We start from the raw sequence: 15,631 nt of genomic DNA, 5'->3' as shown, positions 1-15,631 counted from the left end.
CAAAGTAAGTGTTTTAGGAAAATCTAACCTGGATGAGGTAGAAAATCTAAAAGATGTTGCCTTGCCTTCTCTCAGCTGGCCGTATCTCTCAATTCTCAGCCTGGCCTTAGCAAAATACTTGAAAGTTCTCCTAAGTTTGCTTTGTTCTCTCATGACCATACCTTTGTAAATCTCTCCTCTCTCTTCCTGGAAGGCCCTGACCTGCCTCATTTACCTCAGCGAACTCCTGGGGCTCGTTCTTTATGGCACCTTCTAGAGTTAGCCATTTCGTCTCGTGGACCCTTAACCGTACCCGTATACACCTCTGCTGTGTCACATAATACACTTAACTCTGTTTATTTGTCCTCCAGTGCTAGCCTTTTGAGCTGGCATGTGGTAGGTACACAGTAAATATTGAAAGAAAAGATGAACAATTGGGCATGTGTTCTGAAAGACAATCGCTACTTTCTAAAGAATAAAAGCCAGTTATAATATTTGACATCAGTAGATATATGCTCACAATTTCTTTTCAGGAGTGATACTTTGCATTAATTTCTCAGTAAAACCCGGGGTGTATATTTACAACAGGGTGCATATTGTGGCAAGAGGAGAGAGATGCTAACTGGTTCACATGGGTACCAGACACATGACCTTGGCCTCTTTAGCGTGGTTCTCTAATCAGCTGATTTAATTTTAGTGGAATCCCTGGAGAAATACTTTGAAATGCTCTGGTTCTATATGCAGAATTTAGAAATCATAAATCTAATGTATAGATCCTGACTGCATTAGGGTTTATGGATTAAAAACCAGCAGATGACACTGTGGGCATTAGGACATTATGACTGGACCAGTGTAGGCATTAGAAGAGTGATGATTTTGTTCATCTCAAATATTATAAAATTAAATTCTATAATATGTTATCTGAAGTTTTGTCATTTCTCTTCAGCATGTAATTTCTCAAGCCAATTTTAATTTAAAAAGATCTGAGTAGAATCATTGCCATTTGTCCAGAAGTTTAGAATAATAGGATTAGAATAATAAATTAATAAGTATTGAGCGCCTGCTTAGGGTTTAATTGTCAGAAATATGTGAAAAGTATAATTTTGCTCTTGATGTCGAGCAATATATTGATGATACGTTTCATGGATGACATCAGAAACCACAGATACGAAATGATTTTTAAATGTCCCTTTCCAGCCTCAACTGTCTATAAATAGGAGGCCAAGTAGAAAAAACACAGGCTTTGGAGTCCAACAGATCTAGGTTAAAATCTTGGCTTTTTAAAACATTAAATAATGAGTTATATAATCTTGGTCATGCTGACGTCTCCGGAACTCTAGTTTCCTCATTTGCAAAGTGAGATAAGAAGGTATACCACTTGCAGATTTTCGGTTTTGAGAATGAATGACAACCCCTATAAAACTTCCCGGGCACGTCGTAAGGGCACCTAACGCCGGTATGAATGAAACGAGCAGGTAAATAAATAGAGCTGTGTTCACCGCAGTGGCCCACTTAGCCCGGACCCTTGTGGGTGGCTTTCCTGATGATAACTAACATAAACCAAGCTCAGTAATTGATTGGATGGGCATCTTGGAAACTGTGTTGCACTCTTCCCGTTGTAGCGTAAGGTGACTGACCTTCTGTTTGATTTGAAGAGTGTTAAAAAGGTCTTTTAGAAGAGTGCTCATCGTAGCTCCTGGAGCCATCTGACCCCAGGAAGGTGTATAAGGAAGGGTTTCACCCACGGGTGGCTCGTTAGGAGTCCATAAGAGGTGAGCTAGGAGAGCACGTAGCTCAAGGATGGGCTAATGCGGCTGAGTTCCTTCTCCTCTCCTTCCCCCAGAATGTGGCTTTCCGTTTGTTAGCAAATACTGCATCCTTTTCCACAACAGTTGTAAAGCCTATTCTGGATGCCTGTGCGTTAACTAGTGGGCATTTGGGACTTTGACTTGCCTAAATGTTCCAAATTGTTTAAATTCTGTTTAGGGTCAATGACTACTTATTTTACGAAATCATTTTCCTTTCATGTCTGTTTTTTTGGCTGCAGAATTGGTGCCCTGGAGCTGAGTCTTTGCCCTGCAAACCGAAAATATAATTTTCCTGGGTGTGTCTTATTTTAATCGACTCCCTTTCATACTACAGGGCTCTGACCTGCTTGGAGCCTTTCCTACTTGGTTACAATTGATGCTTTGTCCTTTGGAGTCATATAGGATGTAGCCACTGGGTTGATTCCGTGTTGAGCTGTCAAATGTGGCTCCGAAAAAAGATTACCTTCCTAGAACGGGCAGGGGGCAGCTGAGCTGGAAAATGGGGCCCTGGCTCGTATATGTAGTTGTCATTTAGGGAGAATGAGCAGCGGTTTCAAAATGAGACTTAGGGACTAAGCAGAGAAAAAGTAGGGGTAGCTCCCGGTGAGCACTAGTCAGAATTGGCTGGTGTGTGAGGGGAGTATAGCTGGACTTTACCAGAAGTAGACGCTGTTTGGGGAACTCTCTGTGGCTCAAGAAATGATGTGTATTTTGTGGCATATCTGTGCTTCTGGAAGGACAGTTTTCTAGAAGTTCATGTTCTTCCTCTGGGGCTTATTAATTTCTGTTAATATCCACAGGAATTTCACTGCTAATGATGTCGGCTTACTCTCTATTTATTCAGTCTCTCTTCGGCCGAGGGACTTCCAACTACTTTACATTAATTTTGTGAGTAATTCTTATAACCTCCCTGTGTGGGAGCTGCTTGTAGATGAGGGATGTGAGAACTGGCTCCAGTTTACCTAGCAGGTCAGTCCCTGGGATGGAAAATTGGACCCAGGATTTGTGGTTCCAGGCTTAGCGTGTTTCCTCCGGGGGAGGAAATAATACTGAGCAAACAGCAAGAGAATCTGGTTGTACGAGTTGAGAGATTTCTGCCTTTACGCACGGGGTTCCCAGTCCGTGGCTCGGGACGGAAGCAGGCAGCAGTCTGATGCTCGGTACATGAAATGTCCCAACTGTTTTTTTGACTGGTGCATACTTTTATTTTTGTTCTTTTTTTCCCCCTCTCCTGGGAGGAGAGGCGGGTGTGAGAATTTTCTGTGTACCAACCTTAGGTGCGGGGGCAGTCTGGCCGTTTGAATGCTCAGCAGGAATTGCCATTTGCTTTTGGGTTGGGGGCCAGGAGGTCAAGCAGCCGCTTTAGGGTGGGGTTGAGAGGCTCGTGGACTGTAGGAAGAAGGACGTTTCTCTGTATTCTCTTAGTCATAGGACTCTGAATCCCAAGTAGCTAAATTTAGCTCAGGTTCCTGTTGAAAGCATCATTTTGGGGGGGGGGGGCGCGGGCGGTGGGGGGAAAACGGAAAACCTTTTTGTGTATCCTGCTCCATGAAGCCAATAGGGAAGCAGGAGGAGGTGAGGTTGCCATGGAGATGGTAGCTCTGTGCAAGGGGAGAGCAGCAGGGTTTAGAATTCCAGGAAGGAAGAGAGAGTGATGTCATCAGATTCCATGGACCAGCCCAGGAACCCCTGTGAGGTTGGTGGGGAGTCGGGTGTGCGTGGGGGGGTGGTGGAGTGGGAGTTTGTGCAGGGGAATTGTGGCTTCAGTAAGGTGTGGGGAGTCCAGTTCAAGCAGAGAGGTTGGTTGTGTGGAATTGTGCTGATCTGCATTAATGCCTGCTTTTTAAAAATCTGTAAAGCATTCTGAATTTGCAGAATATTTTCTTTGTTGCAAAAGGACATATCCGTTTAAAGAAGGAGCTAATCTAGAAATGTAGAAATGGTATCTTTCTGTAGTTCTGTTCCCTGTAGTTGTGTGTGCCTTTATTCCTTGTGTGTGAGGCTGTTTGTGCACACATTTTGGATATGTAGTTGCCTTTGTATGATGCCTTTTATGGGGCTGCATGCAGCTAAATGCTTCATTAATGCCTGATTATCGTATTTATTTTTCTGTGGCTGGGTGTGTATAAATAAAACGTACTTCTTATGTAAAAAAAAAAAAAAAAAAAATTGAACGAGAATCAAAACAGTTGCTTTTGCAGCAGGAAGGAGAACTGCATGCTCCAAGACAGTCATTCTGAACATATGCTGCGCGTTCGCATTGCTAGTGAAGGGCAAACGTGTTTCTTTTGGAATGACTGAGAGGCTCTTTTTTTTTTTTTTTTTTTTTTTTTTAAACAACTCTAACAGAATCTGTGCATCCAAACGAGCACTGCCCTTCAAAATAGTCGCTTTGGCTCTGGTGATACAGACATTGCGCAAAACATAAAGAACTCTCATTTGGAATCAGCTTCAGAGATGAGAGATAAGGAGAGCATTCTCCATACCTAACACCGAATTTTTTATTTAAAAAAATAACCTAGTTGCTCAGATGAGGTTTCTTCACAACTGGCTTTTCCCCATGTGGGGTTGTCAAAAAATCAAATCTGTGTGCAAATGACAAGCTTTTATCCCAGTTAAAGATATTTCAAGCCCTAGATGTAGGTTCTGAAGGTATTTTCGGTTGCAGATAAAGAGCTCTTAGATTGTTTAGTTTAGCAGGTGGCAACGTTTTGAATGATGGCAGCATCTGAGGAATGAGAGCAGAGCCTTCCTAGGGCGACATCTTCTGAGGTGACCCATTTGGATTTATTTGTTCAAGAGTGTGTTAAAATCCGTGACGTTACCATTGGGTAATGTGGGAAGCAGCATTCTGTGGCGCGTGTGAGAGCACAGACTCTTTGGAATCAGATTGGCTCAAGCCTTGAACAAACCCTGTTCTGCTACTTCCCGACTGACCTTGGACAAATGACAAGTGACAGTCCCGTGGTGTGTTGGTTTCCTCATGTATAAACGGGAATAATAGTGCTAGAAGTACCCACCTGATAGTGTGGAGCTTAGGGGTAAGTAAGCTGATATTTAAAGCACCTAGACCTATTGGCTGCGTTCTCAATCGATGCTTGCTCTAGTTATGGTCATTCGTAAGTATGCATTTCTTTGAACTACGGAGCGATGAGGTAGAAGGTCCCATACACCGCTGCATGTCGAGGAGTGGGGGGAGGGGCGGCAGCAATCTACAGTTTTTAAAGGATTCCCAGAGGATTCTGACGATCAGCCAGATTTGGGGACCGCTGTTTGGGTGTAATCTATTTTGAGTGTGGTCCAAACACCAGTAGCTTCATTATTTCCCCGGAGCTTGTTAGAAGTGCAGACTTTCAGACGCCACCCCAGCCCCACTGCATCAGAATCTGCATTTTTAACCAGATAATCCGACAGTGACCTGTATGCGCATTAAAATTTAAGAAACACTACTTCTACCAATGGGAGTGATTGGGCGATTACTGCATTTTAAAGGTGAATTCTCTCTCAGTTATTCCCATTGGTGGAAGAGAAGCAGTCTAGCCAGGCTGCTGTGTAGATGAGCGTGCACTTTACCTCCCCTACTGCTTGGCCTAGGGATGAATGCTTTTCTGGGCTGAGTCACCGCGTACCATACAAGGGAAGAGCAGAGTTAGAACTGTGGCTCTGGCCCTACCATTTACTAGCTGTTTGGCCTTGGTCCAGTCATTTACCCTCTGTACGTCTCAGCCTCTTCACCCGGTAACGGAATCATCCCTAGACCACGAAATACTGTGTAGAGAGTATCTAGCACATTACGGTGCCTGCGTGTGTTAGTGCCTTGCCCCCGCCCCCCCTCAACCTTCCAGTGATGATCCGTGTGGTAGTTCTGTCCCTCGGAAAGGGCCACCAGTTGTGACCTAATTCCGTCCTCTCTTGTCCTCCCAGCTATCTCAAGCATCGAGTTGTATGACAGAAAACCGTAGGGATAGTTTTCTTTCCTACTTTGTTCTACAAAATACGTTTTACTTAATGGAGACTGTTACCCAAGAGGGCCGGAAGAAGAGCTATAGGAGGTCCTCTGAGTAGTTGAGCTGGTGCAGGAATCAAGGTATGATGAGATCTGATAGAGGCAGCTCTTTGATGAATTCTTAATAGTTGACCATATGTTTAAAACGATAACATTTGTGCTTAAAAAAAAAAATGCCATGTAGGGCTGTCTGGGGGGCTCAGTAGGTTAAACATCTGACTCTTGATTTTGGCTCAGCTCATGATCTTGTTGTTGTGAGATCAAGCCCTGCATTGGACTCTGTGCTGAGTGTGAAACCTGCTTGGGATTCTCTCTCTCTCTCTCTCTCTCTCTCTCTCTCTCTCTCCCCCTCTCTCCCTCCCTCCCTCCCTCTCTCCCTCTCTCCCTATTTCTCTGCCCCTTCCCTGCTCCTGCTCTCTCTCTTTCTTCCCTCTCTCACTACCCCCCTCCCAATAAATACATTAATGAACATTAAAAAAACCCAAAAAATTGTATAGAAAAAAGTCCATAAATTCAGGTGGCTTCATTTGAGGTCCATTAGATCACTTCTAAGCAAGAATTAACATGGCGGTTATCAGAAGATCATTGAATTGAAAAGTAAGGAGAATCTTTTTTTTTTTTTTTCCTAACTAGGGTATCCACACAGTAAGAGGAAGTTCAGGGACTTGCTCTGGGGATGCCAGAAATAGATGGCAGAGAGTTTAGGTCAGAGGATCGGCCGCTGTGGCCAATAAGGCATTGGAAGCAGGAGCAGGAGATAGATAGGTCCATTTTCACTCATTCATACAAGCATTAGGGGGACTGAGGGATACAGCAGAATTGTGAACTCAAAGCCTGTAATGAAAATTGTTGTAATAGCTTTCATCTGAAGGGTAGGTAGGTACACTCCTAGGTGCTTTGTATACATTGTGCTTAATCTTAGCATCTGGGCAATGTATAGGCATAATTACATATATTCTACAGATCAGAAAGGTTGAGTAACTCTCCCTTGGTTACCTGCTAATAAGCAACAGAGCTGCTTTGACATCGTGTTGGATAGCAATGTGAGGGATGAGACTGTTAGAAAAGGGAAGTTGAAATAGCCAGTAGACACCAGTTAAATAAAATCTATTTTGTCTATGTTGACCTTTTTGGTGAAAGTGTTCATTTAAATTAAGACTATGATATTCAGCATGTTTGCTTATCTTAGAGGGATTTTTTTGAAAGCTGCCGAATTGTCCTTTTGGGATAGATTTCCTTTATACTCGGAACTAATTAAGAGATCTCTTTTTTTAAATACCAAAGCTTGTGAAGTCTTCAGTTCATGGAAACACCAGTTTGAATTAAATACTGTAACACAGACTAATTTGTTGGTGGTTATCAATTGGCATATTTAGCCATAATAAGTATTTGCATAATCATGTCTATTATTTCATGCTGATCCAAATACAGATAATTATCAATGATTGCACAAAGTGAATTTCATGCTCCTAGATCGCTTTCTAAGTTTTAGTTGAAAGAACCCCAACCTTGCAATTGGAAGTCTTGGGTTGCATGCCCCTTTTTGTCGTTTATTGCCTTGGAGACCTTGTACGTGTCACTTCACCTTAGGAAGTCTAAACCTGAGTTTCCCTCATCAAACCATAATGTTCTCTGTTTAGCAGGATCGTTATGAATAAGAGGATGCGTTTGATACAAGTTCTGGTCCTCACTGACTATAACCATGAGAGAGTCATTTAAAACCTTGCACTGCTTTGGTTTTCTTATCTGTAAGGTCTGCCTGTGTGTGTGAGTATAGGGTGAGGGGAGTAGAGTGCAGATAAAGGAGCTGGATTAGAATTAGATGGCCTACGTGGTCCCCTCGAGACCTGTGATCCTATAATTGTCAGATCTGCCTATGGTTTGTAGGTGGTGAAGTGTCACACACAGATAAGGCTTTGTTTCTCGTTCTTGTAATTGTTCTTTAGCTGTGGTAGCCTATTAAGGAACAGGTACTGCCAGGTCACTTTGCATGTATTATCTCAGTTAACCTTTGTAACAACTCTAGGAGGTAGGTGGTGTTATTTAGAAGGGGCAGGAGGAATTTGAGGCTCCGAGATGATCAGGGAGCTAGTAAGTGTCAGGGACATAGGTCAGCGTGATACCAACAACTGTACTTTCCTTTCTGTACCTTACTGTGCATGGAATTATTTGTGACATGTTGACGCTAGGAAGTATTTGTGGGCTTATTATGTATGCCACAGACAAATTGCTTCTTAGGCCTATTATATACTAATGAGGAAATTCAATAAAATATTTTATTTTTGCAAACCTGTGACACATCTACTATCATTGGGAAGAATATATAAAGATGTGTAAGATGTAGTTTGAGAGCTTATGATCTACTTGGAAAGAGAAGGCATAGGCATATACATAATACATTTAGAAATCAGTCTGTGGGAGAATAAAGTCAAATGTGCAGTAAATGCTGTAGTAGTTACAAGAAAGGAGTAGTTAGTATGGGCTAGAGGATTGTTTTGCAAGCTTTTTTTGACCATGACCTATGAAAAGGAGATCCATTTTATGTGGCAGCCTAGTGTATAAATACTTATATGTATATATGTGACTAAAACAAGTTTCATGAAATAATCTTTACTCTTGCTAAATATGCTTGATTCTTTCTTGTTAAAAATTGTGTTGTAGTCTAGTATGATGATTCTTAAAATGTGGCCCATGGACCCCTCAAGCCACTTTTTAAAGAGGGTCTTAAAGGTCAGAACTATTTTTATGATAGCATTAAGATACTATTTGCGTTTTTCACTGTGTTGATATTTGCACTGATACTGCATAAGCAACGATGGGCAGGACTACTGATGGCTCTGGCAAGAATCAAGGCAGTGTAACAAATTGTATGTGTAGTCATGAAATTCTTCACTGCTACACACTTGCAGTTAAAGATGGAAAAAAAAGCCAATTTCACTTAAGAATGTCCTTGATGAAGCAGGAAAAATTATTGCTCTTATTAAATATCCACCTTGATTATGTATCTTTTTAATATTCTGTGTGACAAAGTGGGTAATACATGTAAGGCACTTTTACAGACTGAGTAGGAAGGTTATCTCGAGGAAACACTTCTGTGATTGTTTGAGTTACTAGCTGAACTAGCCACTTTTTTCGTGGAACACCATTTTTACTTAAAAATCAAAATGACTAGGGTGCCTGGATGGTTCAGTCGGTTGAGCTTCTGACTATGGCTCAGGTCATGATCTCACGGCTAGTGAGTTCAAGCCCCACGTCAGGCTCTGTGCTGACAGCTCCAGGCTGGAGCCTGTTTCTGATTCTATGTCTCCCTCTCTCTCTGCCCCTCCCCTGCTCATTCTCTCTCTCTCTCTCTCTCTCTCTCTCTGTCTCTCAAAGTAAATAAACATTAAAAAATAAAAATAAAAATGACTGAAGGGGCTCTTGGGTCGGTTAAGTGTCCAACTTCGGCTCAGGTCACGATCTCATGGTTCACAAGTTTAAGCCCCGCATTAGGCTCTGTGCTGACATCTCGGAGCCTGGAGCCTGCTTTGGATTTTGTGTCTCCCTCTCTCTATGCCCCTCTCCCCACTCATGCTTTCTCTCTCTCTCTCTCAAAAATAAGTGAACATTAAAAAAATACTTAAAAAAATGACTGGCTATTGTTATTTAGACTTGCGTATTTGGCATAGATTTTATTAAAAATGAAGTAAAAAAATAGAAATAAAAATGAAGTGACCCGATTTTTCAAGGAAAACAATGACAGTATTTGTTATCAGTGATAACATTTGAGCTTTCAAGGAAAATTCTGGTTGAAATTAGAATTTCAAAAAACTTGTGTCCTGGACAGTGGGCTTGATAGCTCTAGTACTTAGACGTATTCTGATGATACTGATGGTGATATTAGTGAATGTAAATTTTTTTGGTGTTACATAATGGGATATGTCAACATATAGAAAATCTTATAATTTAATGAACCAGCATTTTATAAATGAACCATGCATAACGTTAAATAATCACGATAGGTAGAAATTCATTCAAAATGCAAGACAGACCAATGGATTTTGATATAATAGAGAATGAAGAAGACTATTATAATAGTCCTGCCTTTTCCAAATACATATCTATGGAAGGCCAGATTTTCTTCTTATATTTCAACCAAAATAACCTATCATGACATTGAATGCAGAAGCAGATAGGAGATTCTAGCCATCTTCTGTTAAGTTGGACGTGAAAGGTATTTGCAAAAATGTAGGACAGTGCAACTGTTCTTACTAAATTTTGTTTTTGTTTTATAAAATGTGGTTCATTTTCATAAAATATTTTCATGGTAACATAATGTTTATCATTGGTATTTTAAAATGGATTGACAAATTTTCTAAAAATTACTGTTTTAATTTTTAATAGGCAAATACCAATTTATAGCCCACATAAACAAAAGTTCTTTGGAAGCTTTCATAATTTTTTAAGAAAGTAAAGAGATCCTAAGACCAAAAAGTTTGAGAATTGCCACCCTACCTTTTTTTTTTTCTTAATATATAATGGTTGAGATCTCTTAAATATGTCACGAATGGGTCTTGACCCAGAGCTTGAAAACGTACTGAGCTAGAGTTACAGGGATTGCCTTGTGAAGGGAGTTGGACTTTGCTAGATTTTACTTAGGTTGAATTGATGTGGGAGAACACCCTAAGGTGTGAAGTAAGTTGAGTAAAGTTGATACCTGGAGATAGCTGTTTGCAGTAATTCTCTGTAAACCCCATTTACATCTTGCCTTCTGTGAGTTCCCCTTGTGATTTCTTCATGCCTTTCTCACTCCATTATCACACCAAGTACACTTGTTCCCTCTGGGCCTTAACATTTTATTGCATGATTCATGCCGTATTTATTTACATGCCTCTCTCTCTTACTGGACCAGGAGTTCCTTAAGAGAAGAATTAGTGACCTATTTGTCTTTCTATTTCTACCATGGTACAAGACCCATGAAAATCCCTTAATAAATGTTTGTTGAAGAAATAAATAAATGGGGAGGAAAAAGGAATGACCGGTAAGGCCAGATTTAGGGTGTTAGGAGCTTGAACATGGAAGCAGTGAAGGGCCATTAGCATGGGAGTGATATGGGCGATGTTTTATGAAATTAAACCTGGCCTTCCTTGGTAAGAAAATTGGGAAGAGGTGGATGGCGGCTGCTGGATGAGCCAAAGAACTATTATTACGGTAATTTAGGCTTGACTCAGGTGATCCAGGCCTAGATTAGGTGAATGCTTTTGTCATAGATAATGAAAGACATGTATCCTGAGGAATACTTACAAAAACATAAACATAATCACACCCATGCTACCTAACATTTATTGAATACTTGTAATATCCTGAATACTGTGTTAAGGACTCAGTATGTATTATCTCATTTAATTTCCACAGCATCCTTGAGAGGTACAGTTGTTTCCATTTTTTTGATGATTAAGTAAAAATAATACATGTTCATTGTTGAAAAATTAGAAAATGCAGATAGGCAAAAGAAAAGTAGTGTGTATCATTGTAAATCGAAACTCGACACTGAGAGACAATCACTGAATATTTTGGGATATATCCTTTTAGACTTAAGAAGAAAAAGGTGTGTGTGCTGATATATGACTGCATATAAGGAAACCCTGAATATCAGGCTTTATGCTGTTTCCCCATCGAAAGGATGGGCTAACCTAAATATATAAACTTTTAGGGATGTTGACGAAAGAGGCAAATGTCTTTAAGATGTTAATTTTATTCATGCATATCCAAAATAATATACAAAATTATGTAAGTAGGAAACATTTTATCTTTTAGGGTTTTTGAAGAAGATAAATACATACTCTACTATATCAGTGTCTGTATCTTTGCTTAGAACCATTTGAAGTCTTCAGACAGCTTTCTAGGCTATATGGTGAGATACAGCACTCATATCTGTTATAAGTCGCAGATGATTTTATTTCAAGCTCTAAGTATCCATTCAGATGACACCAGGAAGGTTGGTTTTCTTTATTTGTGCTATATTGTATACTGCATTGCTCAAAAAAAGTTTTTTTTTTTTTTAATTGAGTTGAAATTCACCTAAAATTCAACCTTTTCAAATGAACAATTTGGTGGTATTTATTACGTTCACGGTGTTGTGCAGCAACCACTCCTATCCGTTTCCGAACATTTTCATCACCCCCAAAAAGAACCCCACACCCACTCAGCAGTCACCCTCCATTTTCCCTTCTCTTCGGCCTCTGACAATCACCGGTCTGCTTTCTGCCTCTATGAATTTACTGTTCTGCATATTTCATATAAATGGAATCATACATTATGTGACTTTTTGTATCTGGCTTCTCTCATTTAGCATAATGTTTTCAAGGTTCATCCATATTGTTGCATGTATCAGTACTCTGTTTTTCTTTATAGCTGAATATTCCTTTGTATACATATTGCCACAATTTGCTTATCTGCTCTTTAGTTGATGCACATTTGTGTTGTTCCTGCCTTTTAGCTGTTGTGCATAGCACTTTGATGAACGTGTGTATAAGCATTTGTTTATCTGTTTTTGGTTCTTTGGGGAATATACCTAGGAGTGGAATTGCTGGGCCATATGGTAATTCTATATTTAACTTTTTGAGGAACCACCGAACTGTTTTCTGCAGCAGCTGAACCATTTTATATTCCCACCAGCAGTGTACAAGGGTCGGTTTGTCAATTTATTTTTAATGAGGAACACAATAAGATGGGGGAAAGTAAAGAGAAAATATGTGTGGCCTTTGAGTTTATTAGAGCTTTGTATCTCAGATTTTGCCTGACGGACTTATTAAATATTTAACATCACTTCAGCGCTGAGAATGAAATTTAGCGTAGGGAAATGTATCTAATCTATTTTAAGTGGTAGCAGACTAAGAAGTGAAGATTGGAGAAGTGAAAGAAGGGAAATTTAAATAGACTTGAAATTCCTTGAAGGCAAAGGACCTATTCAACTTTGCGTCCTCTGTATTTAATAAAATGCTTGGCGTGGCATAGGTTGTGCTGGATTTCCCCAAGACTATCCTAGGGCCAGCGATTCACTGGCATGTACAGAACTCCACATGTAGTTCACATACGTGGCTCATGTTCACTGTCATGGCTGTGAATTATAACATTGAAAGTGCAAAGCAGGGGCGCCTGGGTGGCGCAGTCGGTTAAGCGTCCGACTTCAGCCAGGTCACGATCTCACGGTCCGTGAGTTCGAGCCCCGCGTCAGGCTCTGGGCTGATGGCTCGGAGCCTGGAGCCTGTTTCCGATTCTGTGTCTCCCTCTCTCTCTGCCCCTCCCCCGTTCATGCTCTGTCTCTCTCTGTCCCAAAAATAAATTAAAAAAAAAAAAAAAAAAAAAAAAAGTTGAAAAAAAAAAAAAAAAAAAAAAGAAAGTGCAAAGCAGAACCAGCAGTGGGAAAGAGCGCCTGGGGGTGAAGTCCAGAAGAAATCAGCCTCAAGCTTCCAAGAGTTCTCTCCCAGGGGAGTCACACAGGATGCGCTTTGCTTCCTCCAGCAGCAAGTTGTGACAGTGTCGTCTATCAGGGAAGCTTATTGGAGACATAGCGCTGAGATTTTTCTTCTTTGAGGGTAAGTGGGAAGGGTTGTTCACAGAGGACCTCTGCCTACTACATACCACAAATCCAGACTTTTCCGAAGGAAATGTGCAGCATAAACCGTATTGTTTGCAGAATTCAGGCACGGTGGGCCGCTCTTATCAGTTCTGGGGACAGAACCCTCCCAGAATGAAATCTAAGTTCTCGGACGCCGACCAAGACCAACCTCGCAAGCTGCCCTTTCTAAGGATGGCAGTCAAGCCTGCATTCTTCTCCTATGCTTAGGTGTTTTCGTTCCTTAAAAAGTGTTGCTAGGTTCTGTGAAAAAAAAACTAAATACCATAGTAGAGAACCAGCAGGGACTTTAGTGTTAGACAGACCTGGATTTGTATTACTATAGGCAAATTGCATAGTTTTCTGAGCTTCAGTTTTCTTACTATAGAGAGAGACATTATGGAGTTTCATGAGAATACCAAGTGGTAACGTAAAGAACACTGATAACGTAAAGACGCTACGCATAGTGTCTGCCCTGTGTATAGTAAGTAGCTGTCAACGTTTTGTTTCAGCTCACCCGTATCAGGAAATAAAGAGAACTCGAAAGAGTAGCAGATGTACTCTAACAGCAAGTGTAATATAATGTAATAATCACATATATATATCATGTATATATTACGTATATATGATTATTACATTATATTATACCTGCTATTATATTACATCTGCTACTGGAGTTTTCTTTACTTCCTGATACAATATTGATATAATTAATATCTAATAGCAATACCCCTGGGGCTGAGATAAGGCACCAAAGGAAGAGCCTACCTCCCCTACCCCAGCGGCTGAGATCTGGACTTGGTTGGAGAGGGCGTGGCTGTGGCTTTCTGAGTGGCAGAGAAGTAATTCCCCTGTGATGCCAGACCTGCAGAACTTGTTGGAACTCTGCCTTTTTAAAAGTTGCCCAAAATCTATCTTCTAGGGTACAGGTTTTCTCTGCTGTCTGAGAGTAAAGTGTTCCTGTGAAACCTTTTGTAATCCAAAATGGAGTAAAGTGAAGAAACGATTACTATTAATATATATGGAGAAATTTTTGAACATTTCTAGCCTCCCAAAACAACTTCTCTTAAGTGTTTTTGGTACCTTTGGACACGCGTTGCTAACGGATGCACAAAACAAATGATAAAGCACAGACGCTCACAAACCAGATACTAATGTAGCTTTTTCTTTCAAGTGAAGTGGTGTAAGATAAATGTTCAGGAAGAGGGGGATGCGGGTCTTGAGGAAAGCTGTTGACAGGGAGTTGTCCTACCAGAGGTCCTGTGCCGTATACCAGCCCAGGGGGGGTTCCTAGGGGAAGCTGCTGATGGCGAGGTGCTGCTGCCTGCTATTTTGCACTGCAGGAGCTGGAAGGGAGGAAGAGTCCTTGTCTTGTGGGAAACTGCTGAGAAAGCACCTTGGGACCTGGAAGCAAAACCCTTTCCGCTAAGATGCATTTCCTGTGCTCTCTACTGACACAGCTTGGCACCGTGCATGCTGTCGAAGGGAACCTGCTTAAAAGGCTCAGATCCATTTTCAGAGAGCAGGCAAAAAGGATGTATTTGGAGCTGGGAGTCAACTAATTGATAAGCAGCATATGGGTAGAACGCATATTTAATTCCAGATGCTCAGAAGCCAGGAAGAAGATGGCAAATAGAGATCTAAGGTACCCAAATGTCAGTAAGCCACATGCAAAAAACAAAACAAAACAAAACAAAAAAACCCAAAACAAACAAACAAACAAAACCAACTTGGACACTTATACCATACACAAAAATTAACTCAGAATGGATCTAAGACCTAAACACAAGAGCTGAAACTGTAAAACTCGTAGAAAAAAACACAGGGGTAAATCTTTCTGACCTTGGATTTGGCATCTTGGATATGACACTGAAAGTACAGATAAAAACAACAACAACAGGTAAATTGAACTTCAGGAAAATGAAAAACTTCTGTGGATCAAAGGATATATACCATCAACAGAATGGAAAGTAGCCCCAAATGGGAGAAAATATTTACAAATCATTTATCTAGTAAGGGATTACTATCCAAAATATTTAAAGAACTCCTTCCTACAACACGATAATAACAAAACAGGTCTAGGTGGTTTCACGGTGGGTGTCTTGGCCACAAGCAGTTTTGCTCCGTAACAAAATGGTTGTAAGGCAATTTTGTAGTAAAGGGTAAAAAATAACTGGTTGACAGTTTGGTTTGACAGTTGTTGGTTTCATTGAGTGGTGACAGTTTGGTTTCATTTCTCTA

At 40.7% G+C, this 15,631-nt stretch overlaps 1 protein-coding gene across 20 annotated transcripts in view; it reads left to right on the top strand.

Annotated features, from left to right (window-relative positions):
• Positions 1–15,631, top strand: part of RBFOX2 (RNA binding fox-1 homolog 2) — a 286,269-nt gene that overhangs the window by 63,510 nt on the left and 207,128 nt on the right. Inside the window, exon 1 of one of the 20 annotated variants that reach the window (XM_081796238.1) lies at positions 3,411–3,483. The exons of the other annotated variants lie outside the window; for them this stretch is intronic. Within the exon in view, the coding sequence (XP_081652364.1) occupies positions 3,442–3,483 (42 nt within the window). The 5' untranslated portion in view covers positions 3,411–3,441. Of the gene's footprint in view, positions 1–3,410; positions 3,484–15,631 lie in introns of those variants that run through there. 20 annotated transcript variants of the gene reach the window in all.

This window comes from Panthera onca, chromosome B4 (genome assembly GCF_046562875.1).
Source record: "Panthera onca isolate mPanOnc1 chromosome B4, mPanOnc1 haplotype 2, whole genome shotgun sequence".
Classification (NCBI taxonomy): domain Eukaryota; kingdom Metazoa; phylum Chordata; class Mammalia; order Carnivora; family Felidae; genus Panthera; species Panthera onca.
Note: the sequence above shows the minus strand (reverse complement) of the source record. Positions and strands in the feature narration are given on the sequence as shown.